The sequence below is a fragment of the Thalassophryne amazonica genome, chromosome 6 (assembly GCF_902500255.1).
Source record: "Thalassophryne amazonica chromosome 6, fThaAma1.1, whole genome shotgun sequence".
In the NCBI taxonomy this organism is placed as follows: Eukaryota; Metazoa; Chordata; class Actinopteri; order Batrachoidiformes; family Batrachoididae; genus Thalassophryne; species Thalassophryne amazonica.
Window position 1 is genome coordinate 126,132,140 of NC_047108.1, and position 23,770 is coordinate 126,155,909.

General features: G+C 40.1%; 1 protein-coding gene across 2 annotated transcripts in view; it reads right to left on the reverse strand.

Moving 5' to 3' along the window:
• LOC117513070 (probable phospholipid-transporting ATPase IIA) overlaps window positions 1–23,770 on the reverse strand; it is an 86,279-nt gene that overhangs the window by 12,883 nt on the left and 49,626 nt on the right. For both annotated transcript variants that reach the window (XM_034173394.1, XM_034173393.1), the window contains 6 exons: window positions 23,239–23,331; window positions 22,821–22,904; window positions 11,982–12,152; window positions 9,828–9,926; window positions 8,711–8,800; window positions 6,605–6,749 (listed from right to left, as the gene is read on the reverse strand). In XM_034173394.1, coding sequence (XP_034029285.1) covers window positions 6,605–6,749; window positions 8,711–8,800; window positions 9,828–9,926; window positions 11,982–12,152; window positions 22,821–22,904; window positions 23,239–23,331 — 682 coding nt within the window. The remainder of the gene's footprint in view (window positions 1–6,604; window positions 6,750–8,710; window positions 8,801–9,827; window positions 9,927–11,981; window positions 12,153–22,820; window positions 22,905–23,238; window positions 23,332–23,770) is intronic.

Sequence of the window (23,770 nt, forward strand, 5' to 3'; positions counted from 1 at the left end):
GCTTTAAGAAACACTATAAGAAATCAAGAAAAAAAGATTGTGTCAGTCAGTAACGGTTACTTTTTTAGACCAAGCAGAGGAAAAAAATATGGAATCACCCTGTAAATTTTCATCCCCCAAATTAACACCTGCATCAAATCAGATCTACTCACTGACATTGACCCTATGTGTCTTTTTGCAAGGAATGTTTTTGCAGTTTTTGCTCTATGGCAAGATGCATTATCATCTTGAAAAATGATTTCATCATCCCCAAACATCCTTTCAATTGTCCAAAATATCAACGTAAACTTGTGCATTTATTGATGATGTAATGACAGCCATCTCCCCAGTGCCTTTACCTGACATGCAGCCCCATATCATCAATGACTGTGGAAATTTACATGTTCTCTTCAGGCAGTCATCTTTATAAATCTCATTGGAAAGGCACCAAACAAAAGTTCCAGCATCATCACCTTGTCCAATGCAGATTCGAGATTCATCACTGAATATGACTTTCATCCAGTCATCCACAGTCTACAATTGCTTTTCCTTAGCCCATTGTAACCTTGTTTTTTTCTGTTTAGGTGTTAATGATGCCTTTCGTTTAGCTTTTCTGTATGTAAATCCCATTTCCTTTAGGCGGTTTCTTACAGTTCGCTCACAGACGTTGACTCCAGTTTCCTCCCATTCGTTCCTCATTTGTTTTGTTGTACATTTTTCGATTTTTGAGACATATTGCTTTAAGTTTTCTGTCTTGACGCTTTGATGTCTTCCTTGGTCTACCAGTATGTTTGCCTTTAACAACCTTCCCATGTTGTTTGTATTTGGTCCAGAGTTTAGACACAGCTGACTGCGAACAACCAACATCTTTTGCAACATTGCGTGATGATTTACTCTCTTTTAAGAGTTTGATAATCCTCTCCTTTGTTTCAATTGACATCTCTCGTGTTGGAGCCATGATTCATGTCAGTCCACTTGGTGCAACAGCTCTCCAAGGTGTGTTCACTCCTTTTTAGATGCAGACTAACGAGCAGATCTGATTTGATGCATGTTTTGGGGATGAAAATTTACAGGGTGATTCCATAATTTTTTCCTCAGAATTTAGTGATTCCATATTTTTTTCCTCTGCTTGGTCTAAAAAAGTAACTGTTACTGACTGCCACAATTTTTTTTTTCTTGATTTCTTATAGTGTTTCTTAAAGCCAGAAAGTTGCCATTTGAAATGACTTTAGTTTTGTGTCATGTCTGTGATCTGCTTTTTTTCTACAAAATTAAACAACTGAATGAACATCCTCCGAGGCCGGTGATTCCATAATTTTTGCCAGGGGTTTTATATATATATATATATATATATATATATATATATATATATATATATATATACACACACACACTCAACAAAAATATAAACGCAACACTTAATTTGGTTTTGCTCCCTTTTTGTATGAGATGAACTCAAAGATGTAAAACTTTTTCCACATACACAATATCACCATTTCCCTCAAATATTGTTCACAAACCAGTCTAAGTCTGTGATAGTGAGCACTTCTCCTTTGCTGAGATAATCCATCCCACCTCACAGGTGTGCCATATCAAGATGCTGATTAGACACCATGATTAGTGCACAGGTGTGCCTTAGACTGCCCACAATCAAAGGCCATTCTGAAAGGTGCAGTTTTGTTTTATTGGGGGGGATACCAGTCAGTATCTGGTGTGACCATTTCCCTCATGCAGTGCAACACATCTCCTTCACATAGAGTTGATCAGGTTGTCAATTGTGGCCTGTGGAATGTTGGTCCACTCCTCTTCAATGGCTGTGTGAAGTTGCTGGATATTGGCAGGAACTGGTACACGCTGTCGTATACGCCGGTCCAGAGCATCCCAAACATGCTCAATGGGTGACATGTCCGGTGAGTATGCCAGCCATGCAAGAACTGGGACATTTTCAGCTTCCAAGAATTGTGTACAGATCCTTGCAACATGGGGCCGTGTATTATCCTGCTACAACATGAGGTGATGTTCTTGGATGTATGGCACAACAATGGGCCTCAGGATCTCATCACGGTATCTCTGTGCATTCAAAATGCCATCAATAAAATGCACCTGTGTTCTTCGTCCATAACAGACGCCTGCCCATACCATAACCCCACCGCCACCATGGGCCACTCGATCCACAACATTGACATCAGAAAACCGCTCACCTACACAACGCCACACACGCTGTCTGCCATCTGCCCTGGACAGTGTGAACTGGGATTCATCCATGAAGAGAACACCTCTCCAACGTGCCAAACGCCAGCGAATGTGAGCATTTGCCCACTCAAGTCGGTTACGACGACGAACTGGAGTCAGGTCGAGACCCCGATGAGGACGACGAGCATGCAGATGAGCTTCCCTGAGACGGTTTCTGACAGTTTGTGCAGAAATTCTTTGGTTATGCAAACCGATTGTTTCAGCAGCTGTCCGAGTGGCTGGTCTCAGACGATCTTGGAGGTGAACATGCTGGATGTGGAGGTCCTGGGCTGGTGTGGTGACACGTGGTCTGCGGTTGTAAGGCTGGTTGGATGTACTGCCAAATTCTCTGAAACGCCTTTGGAGACGGCTTATGGTAGAGAAATGAACATTCAATACACGAGCAACAGCTCTGAATGACGTTCCTGCTGTCAGCATGCCAACTGCACGCTCCCTCAAATCTTTGCTCATCTGAGCAAAACCAAAAGTGTAGCGTTTATATTTTTGTTGAGTGTATATATATATCTTCTTCTTTGTCTTTCGGCTGGTCCCGTTAGGGGTCGCCACAGCAGATCAATCGTTTCCATCTCACCCTGTCCTCTGTATCTTCCTCTGTCACACTAACCACCTGCATGTCCTCTCTCAGTACATCCATGAACCTCCTCTTTGGTCTCGCTCTTCTCCTCCTGCCTGGTGGCTCCATCCTCAGCATCCTTCTCCCTATATACCCTGGGTCCCTCCTCTGCACATGTCCAAACCATCTCAATCTCGCCTCTCTGACTTTGTCTCCAAACCGTCCCACCTGAGCTGTCCCTCTGATATGTTCATTATATTGATATTCTTGTCACTCCCAAAGAGAATCTCAACATCTTCAGCTCTGCCACCTCCAGCTCTGCCTCCTGTCTTTTTGTTAGTGCCACTGTCTCTAAACCATACAACATAGCTGGTCTCACTACTGTTTTGTAAACTTTCCCCTTCACTCTTGCTGATATTCTTCGGTCACAAATCACTCCTGCCACCTTTCTCCACCCACTCCACCCTGCCTGCACTCTTCTTCACCTCTCTACCACACTCTCCATTACTTTGAACAGTTGACCCCAAATATTTAAACTCATCTACTTTCACCACTTCTACTCCTTGTAACTACACTATTCCACTGGGCTCCCTCTCATTCACACACATGTACTCAGTCTTGCTTCTACTGACTTTCATTCCCCTTCTCTCCAAAGCATATCTCCACTTCTCCAGACTAGACTCAACTTGCTCTCTACTCTCACTACAGATCACAATGTCATCTGCAAACATCATAGTCCATGGGGACTCCTGTCTGATCTCATCTGTCAACCTGCCCATCACCACTGCAAACAAGAAAGGACTCAGAGCTGATCCTTGGTGTAATCCCACCTCCACCTTGAATGAGTCTGTCATTCCAACTGCACATCTCACCGCTGTCACACTATTCTTGTACATGTCCTGCACTACCCTAACGTACTTCTCTGCCACTCCAGACTTCCTCATACAATGCCACAACTCTTCTCTTGGCACCCTATCATAAGCTTTTTCTAAGTCCACAAACACACAATGTAACTCTTTCTGTCCTTCTCTGTACTTTTCCAACAGTATTCTCAGAGCAAACATTGCATCTGTAGAGCTCTTTCTCGGCATGAAACCATATTGCTGCTCACAGATCTTCACCTGTTTTCTAAGCCTAGCTTCTACTACTCTTTCCCATAACTTCATGCTGTGGCTGATCAGCTTTATGCCTCTGTAGTTACTGCAGCTCTGCACATCACCCTTGTTCTTGAAAATAGGAACCAGCACACTTCGTCTCCACTCCTCAGGCATCCTCTCACTTTCCAAGATTTTATTAAACAATCTGGTTAGAAACTCTACTGCCATCTCTCCTAGACATTTCCATGCCTCCATTGGAATGTCATCTGGACCAACTGCCTTTCCACTCTTCATCCTCTTCATAGCAGCCCTCACTTCGTCCTTGCTAATCTCTTTTACTTCCTGATTTACTCTCACCACATCATCCAGCCTTTTCTCTCGCTCATTTTCTTTATTCATCAACTCTTCAAAATATTCCCTCCACCTTCTCAGCACACACTCCTCACTTGTCAGCACATTACCATGTGTATCTTTTACCACCCTAACCTGCTGCACATCCTTTCCAGCTCTGTCCCTTTGTCTGGCCAATCGGTACAAGTCCTTTTCTCCTTCCTTACTATTCAACTTCTTGTACAGCTCGCAATATGCCTTTTCCTTTGCTTTTGCCACTTCTCTTTTCGCCTTACGCCGCATCTCATTGTACTCCTGTCTACTTTCTTCATCTCTCCGACTATCCCAAAACTTTTTCGCCAACCTCTTTCTCCTTATGCTTTCCTGGACCTCTTCATTCCACCACCAAGTCTCCTTGTCTTCCTTCCACTGTCCAGATGTCATACCCAGTACTGTCCTAGCCGTCTCCCTCACCACATCTGCAGTACTTTTCCAGTTGTCCAAAACTGCTTCCCCTCCAACCAGTGCTTCTCTCACCTGCTCGCTAAATTTCACACAACAGTCTTCCTCCTTCAGCTTCCACCATCTGATCCTTTGTTGAGCTCTCACTCTCTTCTTCTTCTTTACCTCTAAAGTCATCCTACAAACAACCATCCTATGCTGTCTAGTGACACTCTCTCCTGCTACCACCTTACAGTCTGTGATTTCTTTTAGCTTGCATCTCCTATAAAGAATGTAGTCCACCTGTGTGCACCTTCCTCCACTCTTATATGTTACCCTGTGCTCCTCCCTTTTCTTAAAGTAGGTATTCACCACAGCCATTTCCATCCTTTTTGCAAAATCAACTACCATCTGTCCTTCCCCATTCCTATCCTTGATACCATATCTTGAGTGTATATATATATATATATATATATATATATATATATATATATATATATATATATATATATATATATATATATATATATACACACATATATATACACAGACAGACACACACACAGTGGTCCCTCGCTATAACGCGGTTCACCTTTTGCGGCCTCGCAGTTTCGCGGATTTTTTGCTTTTTTTTTTTTTTACAGCGCATTGTGTTCTGCATCCTCATCAAGCAGGGTGGTCGCGGCACCGTGAAGGGAGAGTACACGCATTGTGTTCTGCGTGTCTGTTTACAAGAATCTTCTCACCCAGAAGAAAAAAAGAGCGCCAACAACTGCCGATAAATGTGTTCTTCACTCGGAAAAAGACACCTGGTCCGAGACATGACATGACAGTGGCGCGGCGGCAGGACGAAGAGACGCGATCAGAAGAACTGTGAAATACTGGTCAGTCACTATTAATAATTTCTTATGTGTCCAAACTCGTAGGTTCATCATTAAAATTAAATTTGTTAATTCTAAAAGCCATCATAATTATTTATAGGAAAACGTTCTATTTTTATTCCTCAAACAAATGTTTGGGCCTGAAAACAGGTTGGTCTTATTTTTCTACTAAGGTTTGAACTTTGAGAATGCCTGTTTGAGAAAAGTGTATAAAGTGTGTAGCGAGGGGTTTTACAGCCTTAAAACATCTATAATAATTGTAAAAAATAACGCTGACTACTTCGCGGATTTTGCTCATTATTTTTTAGAACGTAACTCCCGCGATAAACAAGGGACCACTGTGTGTATATATATATATATATATATATATATATATATATATATATATATATATATATATATATATATATATATATATATATATATATTTTTTTTTTTTTTTTTTTTTTGACAATTATTGTTTATTGTCCGAGTTTCATTCATGCAGTCAGTGGTGGGTGTGTGTGTGTGTGCACACATTTCTGTGTGTGAGTGGTGTGTGTAAGTGTGGTCTGTGTCCTCGACGACACAGACACGGGCAGGAAACATACACCTATTTATCAACCAAATGTCACGGACAAAGTGAAAAGAAGAACCAAAACCACTTACTTATGGAAGCAAATATTGTCTCCCTTGTTCCTCCGTTTGTGGCTTTGCCAACATGCGCAGCTTTCCGGCATATTCTACCTTTTTCTTGACGAGACTAAGAGAACTTCATCGAGCGCGCTCAGTAAACTGCCCGGAACACCCAACCAGTGACGCCAACCAGAAGTGCCCTCCACTGACTTCAGCCAGTGGCCATTTACATGTCAATTTAGCGGAAAATTTGATTCAAATAATTTTATCTACACTGCGCTCAAACATTTTGTAAGTGTATGAATAACAATTTTTACCGAGGAATGCACAAATTCTTAAAACGTGTTTGTTTCCCTTTAAGGACCTTATCCATAAAGAACAAACAAACAAAAAAAGAAGTAGACAGTAGTATTAGTAGTGATAAATATCCTACTTGCCATTTTCATTCTACTCACCGACAGCACAGGTGAGTTTGCCTGTGCGCTCCTGCAGCAGTCGGACTATCTGAGCTTTCTGAGTCGGCGCACATCGACAGCAAACCACAGCAGGACACTGGCACGCAAGCTCCATGAACTCATACTCGTAATATTTCAGACACACCTAAAAGCAATCCAAGAGAAATTTATAAATAAGCAACTCCGGGTGTTTTTACACAGTCAGAATTATCAGATAAACCGCTTTAGAATGCGAGTATCTGAAAAAGGCAACATGAGTTGAAATACATTTCATGCAGAGGAAACAAATTTTCATGTGTGTGCATCATAACATCGGCAACAAATTGGAACATATAAAATGCCTTGTATGTGAATGCAAAGAATAACAGTCAAGTACTTTAATAATGCTTTTCCATCCATTTTCTTCCACTTCATCCGAGGTCGGGTCGCGGGGGCAGCAGCTCAAGCAAAGCTGCCCAGACCTCCCGATCCACACACACCTCCCCCAGCTCCTCCGAGGCGTTCCCAAGCCAGCTGAGAGCGTGTCCTGGGTCTTCCCCGGGGCCTCCTCCCGATGGGACGTGCCTGGAACACCTCTCCAGCGAGGCGTCCAGGGGACATCCGGAAAAGATGCCCGAGCCACCTCAGCTGGCTACTTTCAACATGTAGGAGCAGCGGCTCAACTCTGAGCTCCTCCCATGTGACCGAGCTCCTCACCCTAACTCTGAGGGAGCGCCCAGCCACCCTGCAGAGGAAACTCATCTTGGCCGCTTGTACTCGCGATCTTGTTCTTTCGGTCATGAGCCAAATCTCATGACCATAGGTGAGGGTCGGAACGTAGATCGATCGGTAAATCGAGAGCTTTGCCCCTCTAATCAGCTCTCTCTTCACCACGACGGTCCAATACAGCAACCGCATCACTGCAGACGCTGCACCGATCCGATAAAGCTTTTTGTTAAATTTATTTATAACTAGAAGCACTCGGAGAGCGCAAACCTCTGCCAAGACCATAGGGTCACTGACATGACATGGAATACCCTTTGGCAAAAAAACTTATTCCACGTTGTTTCACGCATCTACACGTCATGTTTCAGATTCAGTGGTTAACCCTCTGAGGTCCGAGGGCATTTTTGGACAGTTCACTCGCCTTGCATAAATGTTTTATTATTGCTTTTAACAGCTCTCCCTGCATCCCACAATCAAGTTTTATGTCTCTTTTTTTTCAGGACAACCTGTACTTTCAAAATATATATACTATAGTTGTGTTTTATAAGTGTAATAAAGGTTTACAATCAGAAATAAGAAAGGAAAAAGTAAAGCGGAGAATAATTTTCCACACACATTTATTCAAAACACAGAGCAAACAAACTATAATAAATTAGTAATACATCACTCCTAAAAACAATGTTTGGTGTGTCACGTGAGGTGAATCTGCCCTACGACTGGATTTTGGAAAACCATGTGACGGTGAACCAATTCCAATTGGACACTCACATTGCTTACGTCATCACACAGCTTCTATGAGGAGAACACAGATGCTGGATGGTGGCTCAAAAGTCTGCAGAGTTAACTTTTCAGCAAAAAAAAAAAAAGTAAGTTTCTATCTCATATCATTAAAAAGTTATTTATAATTTAGTAAAGCTTGGACTCAGCCATCGTATGTGACGGCATCGGCCCCAGAGGGTTAAACCCTTAGATCTTCAGCAAATGTATTTATAAAGAGAAACTGCATGAACTACACAAGTTTTTTTTTAAATTTTCTAATAAGTTTATTCAATGAGGAGAAATGGTAAATTATTGTTGTGTCATAACTTAATTTTTGTTCAGCCTTTGTGACCTGTCTTCATGAAGTCAGATGAAAAAAATGTTGAAATTGGCCCTATCCTGCAATGACAAAGAATCCTTAAACAAATTACTGGATCCGGACCGTGTTCCGGATCATTACCAATATTTAATGACTTATAAGTTAGGCCAAGATACGCCCCTGGTAAAAATTTCATTGAAATCTGTTGAGGATTTTTTGAGTAATCCTGCTAACAACCAACCAACCAACAAACAAACGGATGCAACCGAAAACAACCTTGGCGGAGGTAAATATCTCATTTTGGCCACACACCCACATTTTACCTCAAGTGAGTCCCCTGATATCACCAGTGCACAGTCATGTTTTCTCCTGAAAGCATTGAGCTCCAGGTGGGCCTCCCCTCGTGTCGTCACCTGCAGCGATTACAAGCATTTTAATAAACGCCAATATATCCAAACATAAAAAAAAAAAAAATTTAGTCCATCAAACATGCTGATAGTTACTTAAAATGCATCTCTTAAAAATTCAACTGCAACAGTGAAACAGTGATGAGAAACATCAAAACAACAAATACGTGCTCCTCAAAGGAAGGAACAGAAAAATGAACCACTGATTATTTACGTCAAGTCATTCTCACATGGAAAGTCATTAGCTTGTAGAACAATATACAGCATAATAAGATTAAGTGGAGTTGTAAAAGTTGTGTGAGGTCCAAATATATACACACACACACACACACACCCCCCTCAGAAATATTGCAACACTGACATGGCACAGTGTTAATCTGTCAACAAAAGTTATGCTCTGGTATGAATATCCTTCAAAAGCTGACTATTCATACGTCAATCCAGATCAGACCACTGGTGGTAACCAGGAAACTAATCCAGATGCATGTCAGCACTCCTCCGTCCATTGGGACAGGAGTTTTCAAGCCCTGCCAACCATTGTTGTTCACTTCCAGTCACCACAGTTGTACGCACGTTTTAACCTTCCTATATGGCAGGCTATCCTTCTGCTCTGGCACGGTTCCAGAGGGGAAGGCAACGCGGACCATCAAAGCAGCGAGGAAGCCAAAAAGCTGCTAAACAAATTAGAAAGTGAGCCCTCTGCATGTTCCCTCTGGGAGTGGTTCGGATGGTTTCTCCTCTGTGTTTGAGTGGAGGCATGTTTGTTCTCTCTGACAGTGGCTTGGATGCTTTCGCTGGTGGGAGTTGATTTATTCAGCTGTGGATGCTGGCTTGGGCAACGTGCGTATTTGTGTGGAGCCGTATGACCACGAGATAATGGACCTTGGTCGTACAGAGGATGCACACCCGTGGGCCGTCAGAGTCAGGAAATCGCCACTGGCCTGTTGAACTGGCGTGAACTCTGCAGCACTAAAACGCACTATTACACACCTCATATCAACATCAGGAAAATGGGTCCTTGTCCTGCACTTACAGGTCTGAAGACATGGATGTCCTGGCTGCGGGTGATCAAATGGGCATTCTTGGCTGTGCAAGTGGCTGTTTCAAGCTTGTCTCCTGTCAGCATCCAAACCTACACAGGAACCAGAGTGTGACACATACAATTAAGATGCAGGATTTATGTTTAAATTTCATGGATAAGAAAATGTAACTCATGTTTCTTGAATGTCTCCAGCACATTCAAGAAACATTCACAGCTCATTTCTTGAGCAGTGAATGTTCATCTATGAATTATATGTGGGCACTTTCACATTAAAGGGTATATAATGAAAATCATATTAATAGTGAAATTGTGACTAGATTCTTTAGTTTATTTCAGTAATATTAGTTTTTATACATAACAGCCACATTGTGACTAATCATGTCAATTAAGTAAGCTCTTCTATGATTTGTTAAAAAGTTATAAATTTGTATGTATATTTCATTGCATTGTTAAACTATAAAGGGCAGGACTATGTTTTATGTAAATAATAAAAAAAAACCTTTGGCATGTACTAATACTATCTCACCCATTTATTTTTAATGCTGATGGATTTTTTTAAGTAACTAATGTACTTTTTAAAAATGAGTCTTACAAACTTGGAAATTACAAAAAAAAAAAAAAAAAAAAAATCCCTCCAACACAAGACCAAAAAAACCCCTCAGATTTATTCATTTTACAATTACCTTACAAAATGCCTGACCTACATTTTTTGTTGTGCTGTGGATGTAGCAAAAATGGGACTTCTCTTCATTAAAAATTCTGTCCCCTCCAACACAGCAGAGTGTGGCACCAGATCAGTGGTGAGCACAGTTCAGCTAATCCAATAACAATAATTATCGAAGCTAATGTTTTTGCTAAAGGATTAGCTTTTCAGGTAAGTTTTAAAACCATCATTGGATCAATTTCTTCCGATAACTTTTTTTTTTTTTTTTTTGCTGGTGAGCAAAGCTTAATGGTCAAAAACGTTTTAGTCCGTCTGTTGTGTATATGTGGCAGACTGGCTGTCACTTGCTGATGACATCATCATTAAGCGCAAAACGTGATTGGCTGGTCAACATGGGGCATTGTGGGTAGTGTAGTTCAGGTTCACTTTGGACATTAAAGTGAGTGCTATCGTCTGCTCAACACAAAAACAAAACTGACTAATTTTAACATTATTTTATTTCTTTGTTGCTGCTGACGGTATAATTTAATCAAGACTTGGTGAGGGAGACGGGGCTCTCACGGCGCAGCTGTGTACAGAGGAACAACTTCATTATTTAGACACTGTTTTGGATAATAAAAAAAAGGACGCTTTATGTGGAATATTTCTTCAGATGAATCCCACTGAAACTAACAGGTAAGAATTTATATTTATATTTTATTCTGCCAATCAATGCATTAATGTATGTATTTTAGTTTTTAAGCCGCAGGGTTCAAAGCGTGTGAAAAAAATCAACAGCTGTTTAGTTCGTAAATGACGGTGTATCTAATACCGAGATAAACTGTGACTTTTAATACTGTGTTTATATTGAAAGATTATAACTGTTTCGGGTTTAATTTTTGTATTCATTATTTTTTCATGCATTCTTGTGTGTTTGTGATCCTTGAATTTACCCAGCAGCCCCTGCGGTGCTTAAAGTGAAACTGGTTTTAGAAGCCGACAGTGTAATCTGATGTGGCCACATCCAAATCAATACTAAAAGTTATCAGTTATCTGTAAAAGAAAAATGTTTTAGCAGTTTATCATCATAAAAGATATCTTTTCGGTTATCGGATTAATGGAAGCTAACTTTTGGTTAGCTGTGCCCACCACTGCACCAGATTCAGAAAGGCTTTTTGGAGAGATGAATGTATCAGAGTCCAAAGGGATATACATTTCTATTTGTGAAGGATTTGTTTCTATGATAAGGATCATATTTTCTAAATAGAATGTACTTTACGTTTGATCCACTAAATGCAAAAGTTGTGTCTTGTTGTGTTTTGGGTACCCTTTAACCTCAAACATCAGCACAACAGTCTTGGTTTTTGCATCTGAAATAGATGTGCAGATATGCACCTCAAGCTAAGATAAAAAACTAATTTGAGGACTAACATCTTTCTTTGATTCTTAGTCTTGTTCAGTTTGTTGCCATTATGAGCTGTGGGGCCATTTGCTCTGCAGACCTTAATGCCTGCATTTCGGAGGATTTCCAGGGTGGGCCTGACATCGGTCTGGAGCTGGTCTTCCACTCCAGTCAGACAAAGCAGCTCCATTTCCATCTCCAAACTCTCAATCACCGTGGCCACTTTCAGAGAGCGGTCATGGACGCTGAGTTTGGCCTGAACATAACGTGCCTGTGAGCAGAAATTAAGTGAGAAAAGAGGAAATACAATGAATATAGTTAATTACCATCACAGAAAGACCACAGACTGAAAACAGAGACCCACAGAACAACATGCTGTGGAAGGCCGAACAAAACCCGGAGAAGAATAAACAACAATAAGAACACCTATTATTATTACTAATTATTATAGCATCTATGTACAATTATCATACACATACCATACTTCTTTATAGGGATGTAGTAATTAAATTCATGATTCTATACAATTCACAATTCTGAGTCCCTAATATAATTTCCTCTCATTTAGTTTTTTCAAGAATGAGCTTCAGACAAAGTTATGACTGAAAAATATACCTTTATTTCTATAAGTTGTGTCCTCTTAAAGGTTCACATGAAAGTTATAGTTTATCTTAAACAAAAATAAAAATACAATTTTTAAAACAAATGCATCAAAATAAATAAGAAATACTGCGGCACTTAAGAAACAAAAACAAATAGCAAATTATTTGCATAAAATATTGCATAAATGAAATTTTTGCTCAACGTCCATCGATTAAAAAAATGTTTTGTGAGAAAAGGCACACTGTTTGGCTGTCGGCTCAGCCCAGCTCCATTCAGGAGAAAAGTCTGTGTATGTCTACATCTGCATCTTGGAATTTTGCATTAGTAAAGCACTAAAATATCATTGACATCACCCAGCGCTGGATATCTACAAGTCTTTTCGTAAAACTGAAGCGGTATAGCTGCATTCTGCACAACCAGGAATATCTCTAATGTATCGCCCTGAAGCGAATTTTAGTTTGGTCATTCAACAGAGGCTTGTCTGTCAAATATCCAACCTAAAACTAACTTCACCTCAGTCTCTGGTGTGTGTGCATGAGTGAAACAGCACTGAGATTCATTCTTCATCTTTATCAACTTAAATAGTCACACATTCACATGGATTTGTAACTGATTCACAATGCATTGTTACATCTCTGCTTCGAGTTTGAAATACAATATTTAAACTATGCCTCAAACATTATTCCCACTTTATGTGCCTGTTGACCTGACAGAATGCGTCATCCTTGAGTTGTGTGTTCACTCAACACTATTTCCATGAGTGGAAACGTCTTCTGTGACCTCTGACTGAGAAAAGGTCAAATCAGAACCAACAACATGACCTTAAATCTGTACAGCCTTTTGGGGTTTTTTGTTTTTTAGATTTAAGTCATAAATAGAATTTTCTTTGGCACCACTACAGTTTGATTCATTAGCACTTAAATATGGGATTTTTATAACATTATATTACCAATATTATCAAAACTCACACTGTCTGGAGACAATTTACAATTTCTCTCCCTGAAGGGGAGAAATTCAAGCAATTGTCTGATGGCTTGAATTTCCATGACCTACATTTGATAGCGACACAACAGATCACGTGGGGGCTTCTCCTGATCTGTGCAAGGATGCTGGGAAGGACACTGCAACTACCAATTGTAGTAAGGAAAGGCAGCGTGACATCAGCTGGCTGCTCGCTTGAACAAAATAAATCATGATGGCAGAAAACGTCCCAAAACACCTTTTTTTTAGGATAAATGTTTCTCCTATACAATAGTGTTCAGAATAATAGTAGTGCTATGTGACTAAAAAGATTAATCCAGGTTTTGAGTATATTTCTTATTGTTACATGGGAAACAAGGTACCAGTAGATTCAGTAGATCAGGGGTAGGCAACCTGTTCCAGAAAGAGCCATGAGGGTGCAGGTTTTCTCTGCAGCCACTGACTCCACCAGGTGATTTCACTAATTAACTGATTCCATCTGCTCAAAGTGATATCAGTGAAATCACCTGGTGGACTCAGTGGCTGCAAAGAAAACCTGCACCCTCATGGGTCTTTCTGGAACAGGTTGCCTACCCCTGCAGTAGATTCTCACAAATCCAACAAGACCAAGCATTCATGATATGCACACTCTTAAGGCTATGAAATTGGGCTATTAGTTAAAAAAAAAAAAAAAAAAAAAAAAGTAGAAAAGGGGGTGTTCACAATAATAGTAGTTTGGCATTCAGTCAGTGAGTTTGTCAGTTTTGTGGAACAAACAGGTGTGAATCAGGTGTCCCCTATTTAAGGATGAAGCCAGCACCTGTTGAACATGCTTTTCTCTTTGAAAGCCTGAGGAAAATGGGACGTTCAAGACATTGTTCAGAAGAACAGTGTAGTTTAATTAAAAAGTTGATTGGAGAGGGGAAAACTTATACACAAGTGCAAAAAATTATAGGCTGTTCATCTACAATGATCTCCAATGCTTTAAAATGGACAAAAAAACCAGAGACGCGTGGAAGAAAACGGAAAACAACCATCAATATGGATAGAAGAATAACCAGAATAGCAAAGGCTCACCCATTGATCAGCTCCAGGATGATCAAAGACAGTCTGGAGTTACCTGTAAGATGCCTGTGTGAAGCTAATTTATTTGCAAGAATCCCCCGCAAAGTCCCTCTATTAAATAAAAGACATGTGCAGAAGAGGTTACAATTTGCCAAAGAACACATCAACTGGCCTAAAGAGAAATGGAAGAATATTTTGTGGACTGATGAGAGTAAAATTGTTCTTCTTGGGTCCAAGGGCCGCAGACAGTTTGTGAGACGACCCCCAAACTCTGAATTCAAGCCACAGTTCACAGTGAAGACAGTGAAGCATGGTGGTGGAAGCATCGTGATATGGGCATGTTTCTCCTACTATGGTGTTGGGCCTATACGATCAGTTTGGATATGTCAGAATACTTGAAGAGGTCATGTTGCCTTATGCTGAAGAGGACATGCCCTTGAAATGGGTTTTTCAACAAGACAATGACCCCAAGCACACTAGTAAACCAGCAAAATCTTGGTTTGAAACCAACAAAATGAATGCCTCACAGATGTGAAGAAATCATGAAAAACTGTGGTTATACAACTAAATACTAGTTTAGTGATTCACAGGATTGCTAAAAAAGCAGTTTGAACATAATAGTTTTGAGTTTGTAGCATCAACAGCAGATGCTACTATTATTGTGAACACCCCCTTTTCTACTTTTGTTTTTACTAATAGCCCAATTTCATAGCCTTAAGAGTGTGCACATCATGAATGCTTGGTCTTGTTGGATTTGTGAGAATCTACTGAATCTACTGGTACCTTGTTTCCCATGTGACAATAAGAAATATACTCAAAACCTGGATTAATCTTTTTAGTCACATAGCACTACTATTATTCTGAATACTACTGTATTTTGTAAAAGTTAGCAAGAAATAAACTATTCTAAATCTAAAAATGCTGCTTTTGAAACCAGATAACACAGCTGAAGTGATTTATAAGACATCTTGCTGATGTTAGCATGCACGCCGCAGGAAAGTGCATCAAGCAAGTGGGCAAGGTCAGAGGTAATTTCAAAACGCATGCGCGCTTCCTCCTGCAGTCCACGTACATGATGTCGTTAGAAGGAAAAGACAATATTTGCTGTGGAATTCCCCTCCAGATAAATATGTTCCCTTCATTAAAATGAGCTGTAATTTTGCAACTTGTTCCAAAAATGCAGTGCAGGTAAATGCAGCATATAAAAGGGGACAAAGCAGACTGCTCTTACTCAGAAGACTGAAATCCTTTGATGTCTGTAACGATATGCTTTTCCTTTTTTATCAGTCTGTTGTGGCTGTATTCTTTGCTGTTACGTGTTGGGGGAACAGCATGTCTGTCAGGGACAGTAACAGACAGGACAAATTTGTCAGGAAGTGCATGTCACTGATGGGGAGGGAGGCATCTCTGTGGATGAACTGGTGGAGAGCAAGATGAAGTGTATTATTAACTCTATTATTAACAACAAATCTCATCCTCCACATGACACTGTGGTGCTCAGAAAAGCAACCGCAGTGACAGACTCCTCTCCATGAGATGCAGGACTGAGAGGTATAGAAGATAATTTGTCCCGGCCGCCATGAGACTCTTTAATGCCTCTTGTTGATGTATTTTTACTTTTAATGTGTTTTTTATATTTGTCTTATTTATTGGTATTTTACTGAATGGATGCATTGTGTGGGTATGTATGCAGGCTCTCGGGCAGATCAATTTCCCCTAAAAGGGGATGAATAAAGTATTTATCTATCAAAATAAAAAGACATTACAATGCTTGTCAGTTTTGTGAAATTTGAAAGGCCATACAGCTTTAAACTTCAACAGCACCCTAAACTTATTAAAGATGAATAAAGTAATGTGTGGGCAGATTTTTATTTTTTTGTAACACAAAGCAGAATGGAAATGTGCATGTAACAAAGATTCAATGTTATTCAGTTACAGGTTAAAACTAAGACATTTTTTTCTGTTCCTACATTCTGGGATAGTCAGTAATTCGTTTTAACAGTAACTAAAGGTGCTTTGACACTTGCACACATTTTGGCTCTGCACGCTTGCACACTTCATCATGACAGTACCACCCGCTTTGTGCGCTGGATGCTGCATACATAAAATAATTATTTTGGAGGAGATTAATCATTTTCTGTCAGAGTTTGGCTGTTTAAAACACCTCTATTCGCTTCTGGAATCACAGAGGACCATTTTGTCTCTCTCTCTCTCTGTGTGTGTGTGTGAGAGAAAGTATTTGGAACAGTCAAAAAGGAAAATATTTGTAATGTTTATATTGTCATGGCTTGGTAAAACAGTTGCATGTTCATTCCTTCTTATGAGCAGCTGTAAAAGTATGTTTACGATAGATTTAACATCTTGTTATAACCGATAAGAGGAGCTGTGCTGTCATGCTGTGCTGTGATGCAGTGCACTGACGTAATTACTTGCACTCACACGCAGTTTTTTTTTTTTTTTTTTAAACTGTATGCAATGTTCACGTGAAGTTCACGTAATTAGTGCATGACGGAGCTTTTGAACATTTAAAAATTTTCTTTACGCACTTGCATGAAGCCGTGCACAGTTTACAACGAGTTTACTCTCATACATAGCAGTGTGTGCAAGTGCGCGGATCAAAGTGGTGCAAATGTCAAGGCAGCTTAAGTCCCTTCAGTTTGCTCCCTTGTTTTGCACTCAGGGTCACCACAGTAAATCCAAGGTGGATCTGCAAGTTTTACACTGGATGCCCTTCCTGACGCAACTCCACATTACATGGAGAAATGTGGCAGGGGTGGGGTTTGAACCGCACTGAAACCAAGTGCTCCAGCCAGTTGGCCACCGCCTCTGCCAGTCAGCAATTAGTTTTAACACAACTGTTTTGTTTGTAATTGCTGTGTTTTGTATGGTTGGTGTTTTATTGTGTTATACTTTCTGAAGCACTTTAGTATGTTTTATTTGAAAGTGCTGTATTCATTGATTCATTTCCAATACTCGCTTGTTCCAATTGAGGGTCATGGAGGTCAGGAGCCTAAAGTGCTATATAAATATCAACAACAGCAGCTTCAATTTAAAAATAAAAACAACAAAAAACTTGACAAACTACACAAACACTAATGTGATATGAATGAAATCCATTCAAAGAACATAAACTTTGATTTATCAGTTGAGGCAGTGACATGTGTGCAACCCAAAGCTACCATGGTGTAAAAGATGAAAATACACAACAAACACGATCAATTGGTTAACACCCATCTTTAATGCTCCAGCTCCTGGGCAAATTGTAGATGAGATAAGGCCAAAACAATTCGAGTGTGACTCATACAGGAACACAAACTGTGTGTGTGACTCAGTTCATGACTCACTGCTGCCCACCAGCTCAGCTCAGCTCACACAATTATACTCTTCAGTAATGGTCAACGGGCTGAAGCCTGCAGGGGAGACGCCCCGCCCTGTTCAGACAATGAGCGGGGCATGAGTGTGTGTGTGGGAAGATGGGGTATATATGGTGTGAAGGGGTCGGAGGTCAGTTGAGTTACTGAACAATATACTCGCTGAGATGCAAAAACACCAAACGTGCATAGAGTAGAATTCTGTTTTACGGTGCATCCAGAAAGTATTCACAGCGCTTCACTTTTTCCACATTTTGTCAGATTATGGCCTTATTCCAAAATGGATAAAATTTCCCTCAAAATTATACACATAATACCCCATAATGACAATGCGATTTTTTTTTTTTGGGGGGGGGGGGGGGGGGTTTGCTAATTTCTTCAAAATGAAAAATAAAAAAACCTAAGAAATAAGCATCCACAGCCTTTGCCAGGAAGCTCAAAACTGAGCTCAGGTGCATCCTGTCTCCACTGATCATCCTTAGGATGTTTCTACAGCTTAACTGGAATCAATCAATCAATCAATCGATTTTTTTATATAGCGCCAAATCACAACAAACAGTTGCCCCAAGGCGCTTTATATTGTCAGGCAAGGCCACACAACAATTATGTAAAACCCCAACGGTCAAAACGACCCCCCGTGAGCAAGCACCTGGCCACAGTGGGAAGGAAAAACTCCCCTCCAACAGGAAGAAACCTCCAGCAGAACCAGGCCCAGGGAGGGGCAGTCCACCGCTGGGACTGGCCGGGGCCGAGGGAGAGAACCAGGAAAAAGACATGCTGTGGAGGGGAGCAGAGATCGACCACCAATGACCAAATGCAGAGTGGTGCACACAGAGCAAAAAGAGAAAGAAACAATGCATCATGGGAACCCCTCAGTAGTCTACGTCTATAGCAGCATAACTAAGGGATGGTTCAGGGTCACCTGATCCAGCCCTAACTATAAGCTTTAGCAAAAAGGAAAGTTTTAAGCCTAATCTTAAAAGTAGAGAGGGTGTCTGTCTCCCTGATCTGAATTGGGAGCTGGTTCCACAGGAGAGGAGCCTGAAAGCTGAAGGCTCTGCCTCCCATTCTACTCTTACAAACCCTAGGAACTACAAGTAAGCCTGCAGTCTGAGAGCGAAGCGCTCTATTGGGGTGATATGGTACTACGAGGTCCCTAAGATAAGATGGGACCTGATTATTCAAAACCTTATAAGTAAGAAGAAGAATTTTAAATTCTATTCTAGAATTAACAGGAAGCCAATGAAGAGAGGCCAATATGGGTGAGATATGCTCTCTAGACAAATATGATTCAAACCACAGCAGCGCAGTGCCTTTAATACCTATGGCATGCTCTAATCTCTGTAATAAAATTTTATGGTCAACAGTATCAAAAGCAGCACTGAGGTCTAACAGAACAAGCACAGAGATGAGTCCACTGTCCGAGGCCATAAGAAGATCATTTGTAACCTTCACTAATGCTGTTTCTGTACTATGATGAATTCTAAAACCTGACTGAAACTCTTCAAATAGACCATTCCTCTGCAGATGATCAGTTAGCTGTTTTACAACTACCCTTTCAAGAATTTTTGAGAGAAAAGGAAGGTTGGAGATTGGCCTATAATTAGCTAAGATAGCTGGGTCAAGTGATGGCTTTTTAAGTAATGGTTTAATTACTGCCACCTTAAAAGCCTGTGGTACATAGCCAACTAACAAAGATAGATTGATCATATTTAAGATCGAAGCATTAAATAATGGTAGGGCTTCCTTGAGCAGCCTGGTAGGAATGGGGTCTAATAAACATGTTGATGGTCTGGATGAAGTAACTAATGAAAATAACTCAGACAGAACAATCGGAGAGAAAGAGTCTAACCAAATACCGGCATCACTGAAAGCAGCCAAAGATAACGATACGTCTTTGGGATGGTTATGAGTAATTTTTTCTCTAATAGTTAAAATTTTGTTAGCAAAGAAAGTCATGAAGTCATTACTAGTTAAAGTTAATGGAATACTCAGCTCAATAGAGTGACTCTTTGTCAGCCTGGCTACAGTGCTGAAAAGAAACCTGGGGTTGTTCTTATTTTCTTCAATTAGTGATGAGTAGAAAGATGTCCTAGCTTTACGGAGGGCTTTTTTATAGAGCAACAGACTCTTTTTCCAGACTAAGTGAAGATCTTCTAAATTAGTGAGACGCCATTTCCTCTCCAACTTACGGGTTATCTGCTTTAAACTACGAGTTTGTGAGTTATACCACGGAGTCAGGCACGTCTGATTTAAAGCTCTCTTTTTCAGAGGAGCTACAGCATCCAAAGTTGTCTTCAATGAGGATGTAAAACTATTGACGAGATACTCTATCTCACTTACAGAGTTTAGGTAGCTACTCTGCACTGTGTTGGTATATGGCATTAGAGAACATAAAGAAGGAATCATATCCTTAAACCTAGTTACAGCGCTTTCTGAAAGACTTCTAGTGTAATGAAACCTATTCCCCACTGCTGGGTAGTCCATCAGAGTAAATGTAAATGTTATTAAGAAATGATCAGACAGAAGGGAGTTTTCAGGGAATACTATTAAGTCTTCTATTTCCATACCATAAGTCAGAACAAGATCTACGATATGATTAAAGTGGTGGGTGGACTCATTTACTTTTTGAGCAAAGCCAATAGAGTCTAATAATAGATTAAATGCAGTGTTGAGGCTGTCATTCTCAGCATCTGTGTGGATGTTAAAATCGCCCACTATAATTATCTTATCTGAGCTAAGCACTAAGTCAGACAAAAGGTCTGAAAATTCACAGAGAAACTCACAGTAATGACCAGGTGGACGATAGATAATAACAAATAAAACTGGTTTTTGGGACTTCCAATTTGGATGGACAAGACTAAGAGTCAAGCTTTCAAATGAATTAAAGCTCTGTCTGGGTTTTTGATTAATTAATAAGCTGGAATGGAAGATTGCTGCTAATCCTCCGCCCCGGCCCGTGCTACGAGCATTCTGACAGTTAGTGTGACTCGGGGGTGTTGACTCATTTAAACTAACATATTCATCCTGCTGTAACCAGGTTTCTGTAAGGCAGAATAAATCAATATGTTGATCAATTATTATATCATTTACCAACAGGGACTTAGAAGAGAGAGACCTAATGTTTAATAGACCACATTTAACTGTTTTAGTCTGTGGTGCAGTTGAAGGTGCTATATTATTTTTTCTTTTTGAATTTGAAAAAAGTGACGTGTTGTGAATACTTTCTGGATGCACTGTATGTGAACATAGTGTAATATAAGTCTAAAATCTAAAAGACGGCTGATATTGCTACGTCACAGGCATAAACCAGAAATAGGTTTAGTGATGAACTTCTTATATGCATCAGATGTCAGACAGTCCAACAATCAACTTTCAATCAATCAACTTTTTTTTTTATATAGCGCCAGATCACAACAGACAGTTGCCCCAAGGCGCTCTATATTGTAAGGCAAGGCCATACAATAATTATGAAAAACCCCAACGGTCAAAACGACCCCCTGTGAGCAAGCACTTGGCTACAGTGGGAAGGAAAAACTCCCCTTTAACAGGAAGAAACCTCCAGCAGAACCAGGCTCATGGAGGGGCAGTCTTCTGCTGAGACTGGTTGGGGCTGAGGGAGAGAACCAGGAAAAAGACATGCTGTGGAGGGGGGCAGAGATCGATCACTAATGATTAAATGCAGAGTGATGCATACAAAGCAAAAAGAGAAAGAAACAGTGCATCATGGGAACCCCCCCACAGTCTACGTCTAAAGCAGCATAACCAAGGGATGGTCCAGGGTCACCTGATCCAGCCCTAACTATAAGCCTTAGCAAAAAGGAAAGTTTTAAGCCTAATCTTAAAAGTAGAGAGGGTATCTGTCTCCCTGATCTGAATTGGGAGCTGGTTCCACACAGGAGAGGAGCCTGAAAGCTGAAGGCTCTGCCTCCCATTCTACTCTTGCAAACCCTAGGAACTACGAGTAAGCCTGCAGTCTGAGAGCGAAGCGCTCTAATGGGGTAATATGGTACTACGAGGTCCCTAAGATAAGATGGGACCTGATTATTCAAAACCTTATAAGTAAGAAGAAGAATTTTAAATTCTATTCTAGAATTAACAGGAAGCCAATGAAGAGAGGCCAACACGGGTGAGATATGCTCTCTCCTACTAGTCCCCGTCAGTACTCTAGCTGCAGCATTTTGAATTAACTGAAGGCTTTTTAGGGAACTTTTAGGACAACCTGATAATAATGAATTACAATAGTCCAGCCTAGAGGAAATAAATGCATGAATTAGTTTTTCAGCATCACTCTAAGACAAGACCTTTCGGATTTTAGAGATATTGCGTAAATGCAAAAAGGCAGTCCTACATATTTGTTTAATATGCGCCTTGAATGACATATCCTGATCAAAAATGACTCCAAGATTTCTCACAGTATTACTAGAGGTCAGGGTAATGCCATCCAGAGTAAGGATCTGGTTAGACGCCATGTTTCTAAGATTTGTGGGGCCAAGTACAATAACTTCAGTTTTATCTGAGTTTAAAAGCAGGAAATTAGAGGTCATCCATGTCTTTATGTCTGTAAGACAATCCTGCACTTTAGCTAATTGGTGTGTGTCCTCTGGCTTCATGGATAGATAAAGCTGGGTATCATCTGCGTAACAATGAAAACTTAAGCAATACCGTCTAATAATACTGCCTAAGGGAAGCATGTATAAAGTAAATAAAATTGGTCCTAGCACAGAACCTTGTGGAACTCCATAATTAACTTTAGTCTGTGAAGAAGATTCCCCATTTACATGAACAAACTGTAATCTATTAGACAAATATGATTCAAACCACCGCAGCGCAGTGCCTTTAATACCTATGAGTATTAAAGGCACAATACTCATACAGTATTGTACACAAAGTAACAATACTGACTGAGATCCCTCCTGACTTCATGATAACACACTCACCTCAAAGTCTTGATACTGCTCCTCCGTCAGGGACGTCTTTGAGACTACAAGCACTCTCAGACCTTCTCTTGCCATATTTCCACACTATAAAACAGACAGCATTCTCATTTTATGTTTTATCAGCGTCTTTGTGCCAACCGTGGACAATGAAACATTACGTCCAGAGGAGTCATGAGAAATTGGCTTAAATTTGACATTTTTACCCAATAAAATTTTGCATTATTTTATTTAGAATGTTTTTAAATTAATTTTATATTTAAAATGCACCAAGCTGTTTAGGGGGAGTTGTACTTACAACACTCATGTGGAGGCAGATGTTTAAAAAAATTAATAAATTAATAAAAATACATGTCCAAAAATAAGGTAAATGTAAATGAGGAGAAAATGTCACGTGTTTGGCAAAAATAGATAAACCTACCTCCTCTTCGAGCCAGTCATTGTACTGGACAATTCCTGCCATTACCACATCTGCACCCTTCATGTAAAAAGTGATCTCTCCTGTCGATTCATCCTATTAACAGCAGAAATATAAACCCAAAATATCTGACTGAATGTTCACATAGCCTGTGTTTCACTCAGAAGAGTCTTGTAAACCTGCATGACTCAAAGTGCACCATATCATCAACAATCAATCAATCAACATTTATTTATAAAGCGCTTTACAGCACCGACTGGTGTCCAAAGTGCTTAACATTAAAAACACAAATTTACTAAATAAAAGACATATAAAATAAAATTTTAAAACAACACATAAAAAAAAGAACATAAAAATAACAGAACATGTCACCTCCCCACTAAGTGTTAAAAGCCAGTTTAAATAAATAAGTCTTTAACTTAGATTTAAAAATCATGTATTTGTATATATCATGTATTTGTGTTGCCTAGGAAACCTATTTCGGTACTCACAAGGGAATTTAATAAGTGTTTGAAAATATTATTCCGAGGAAGCT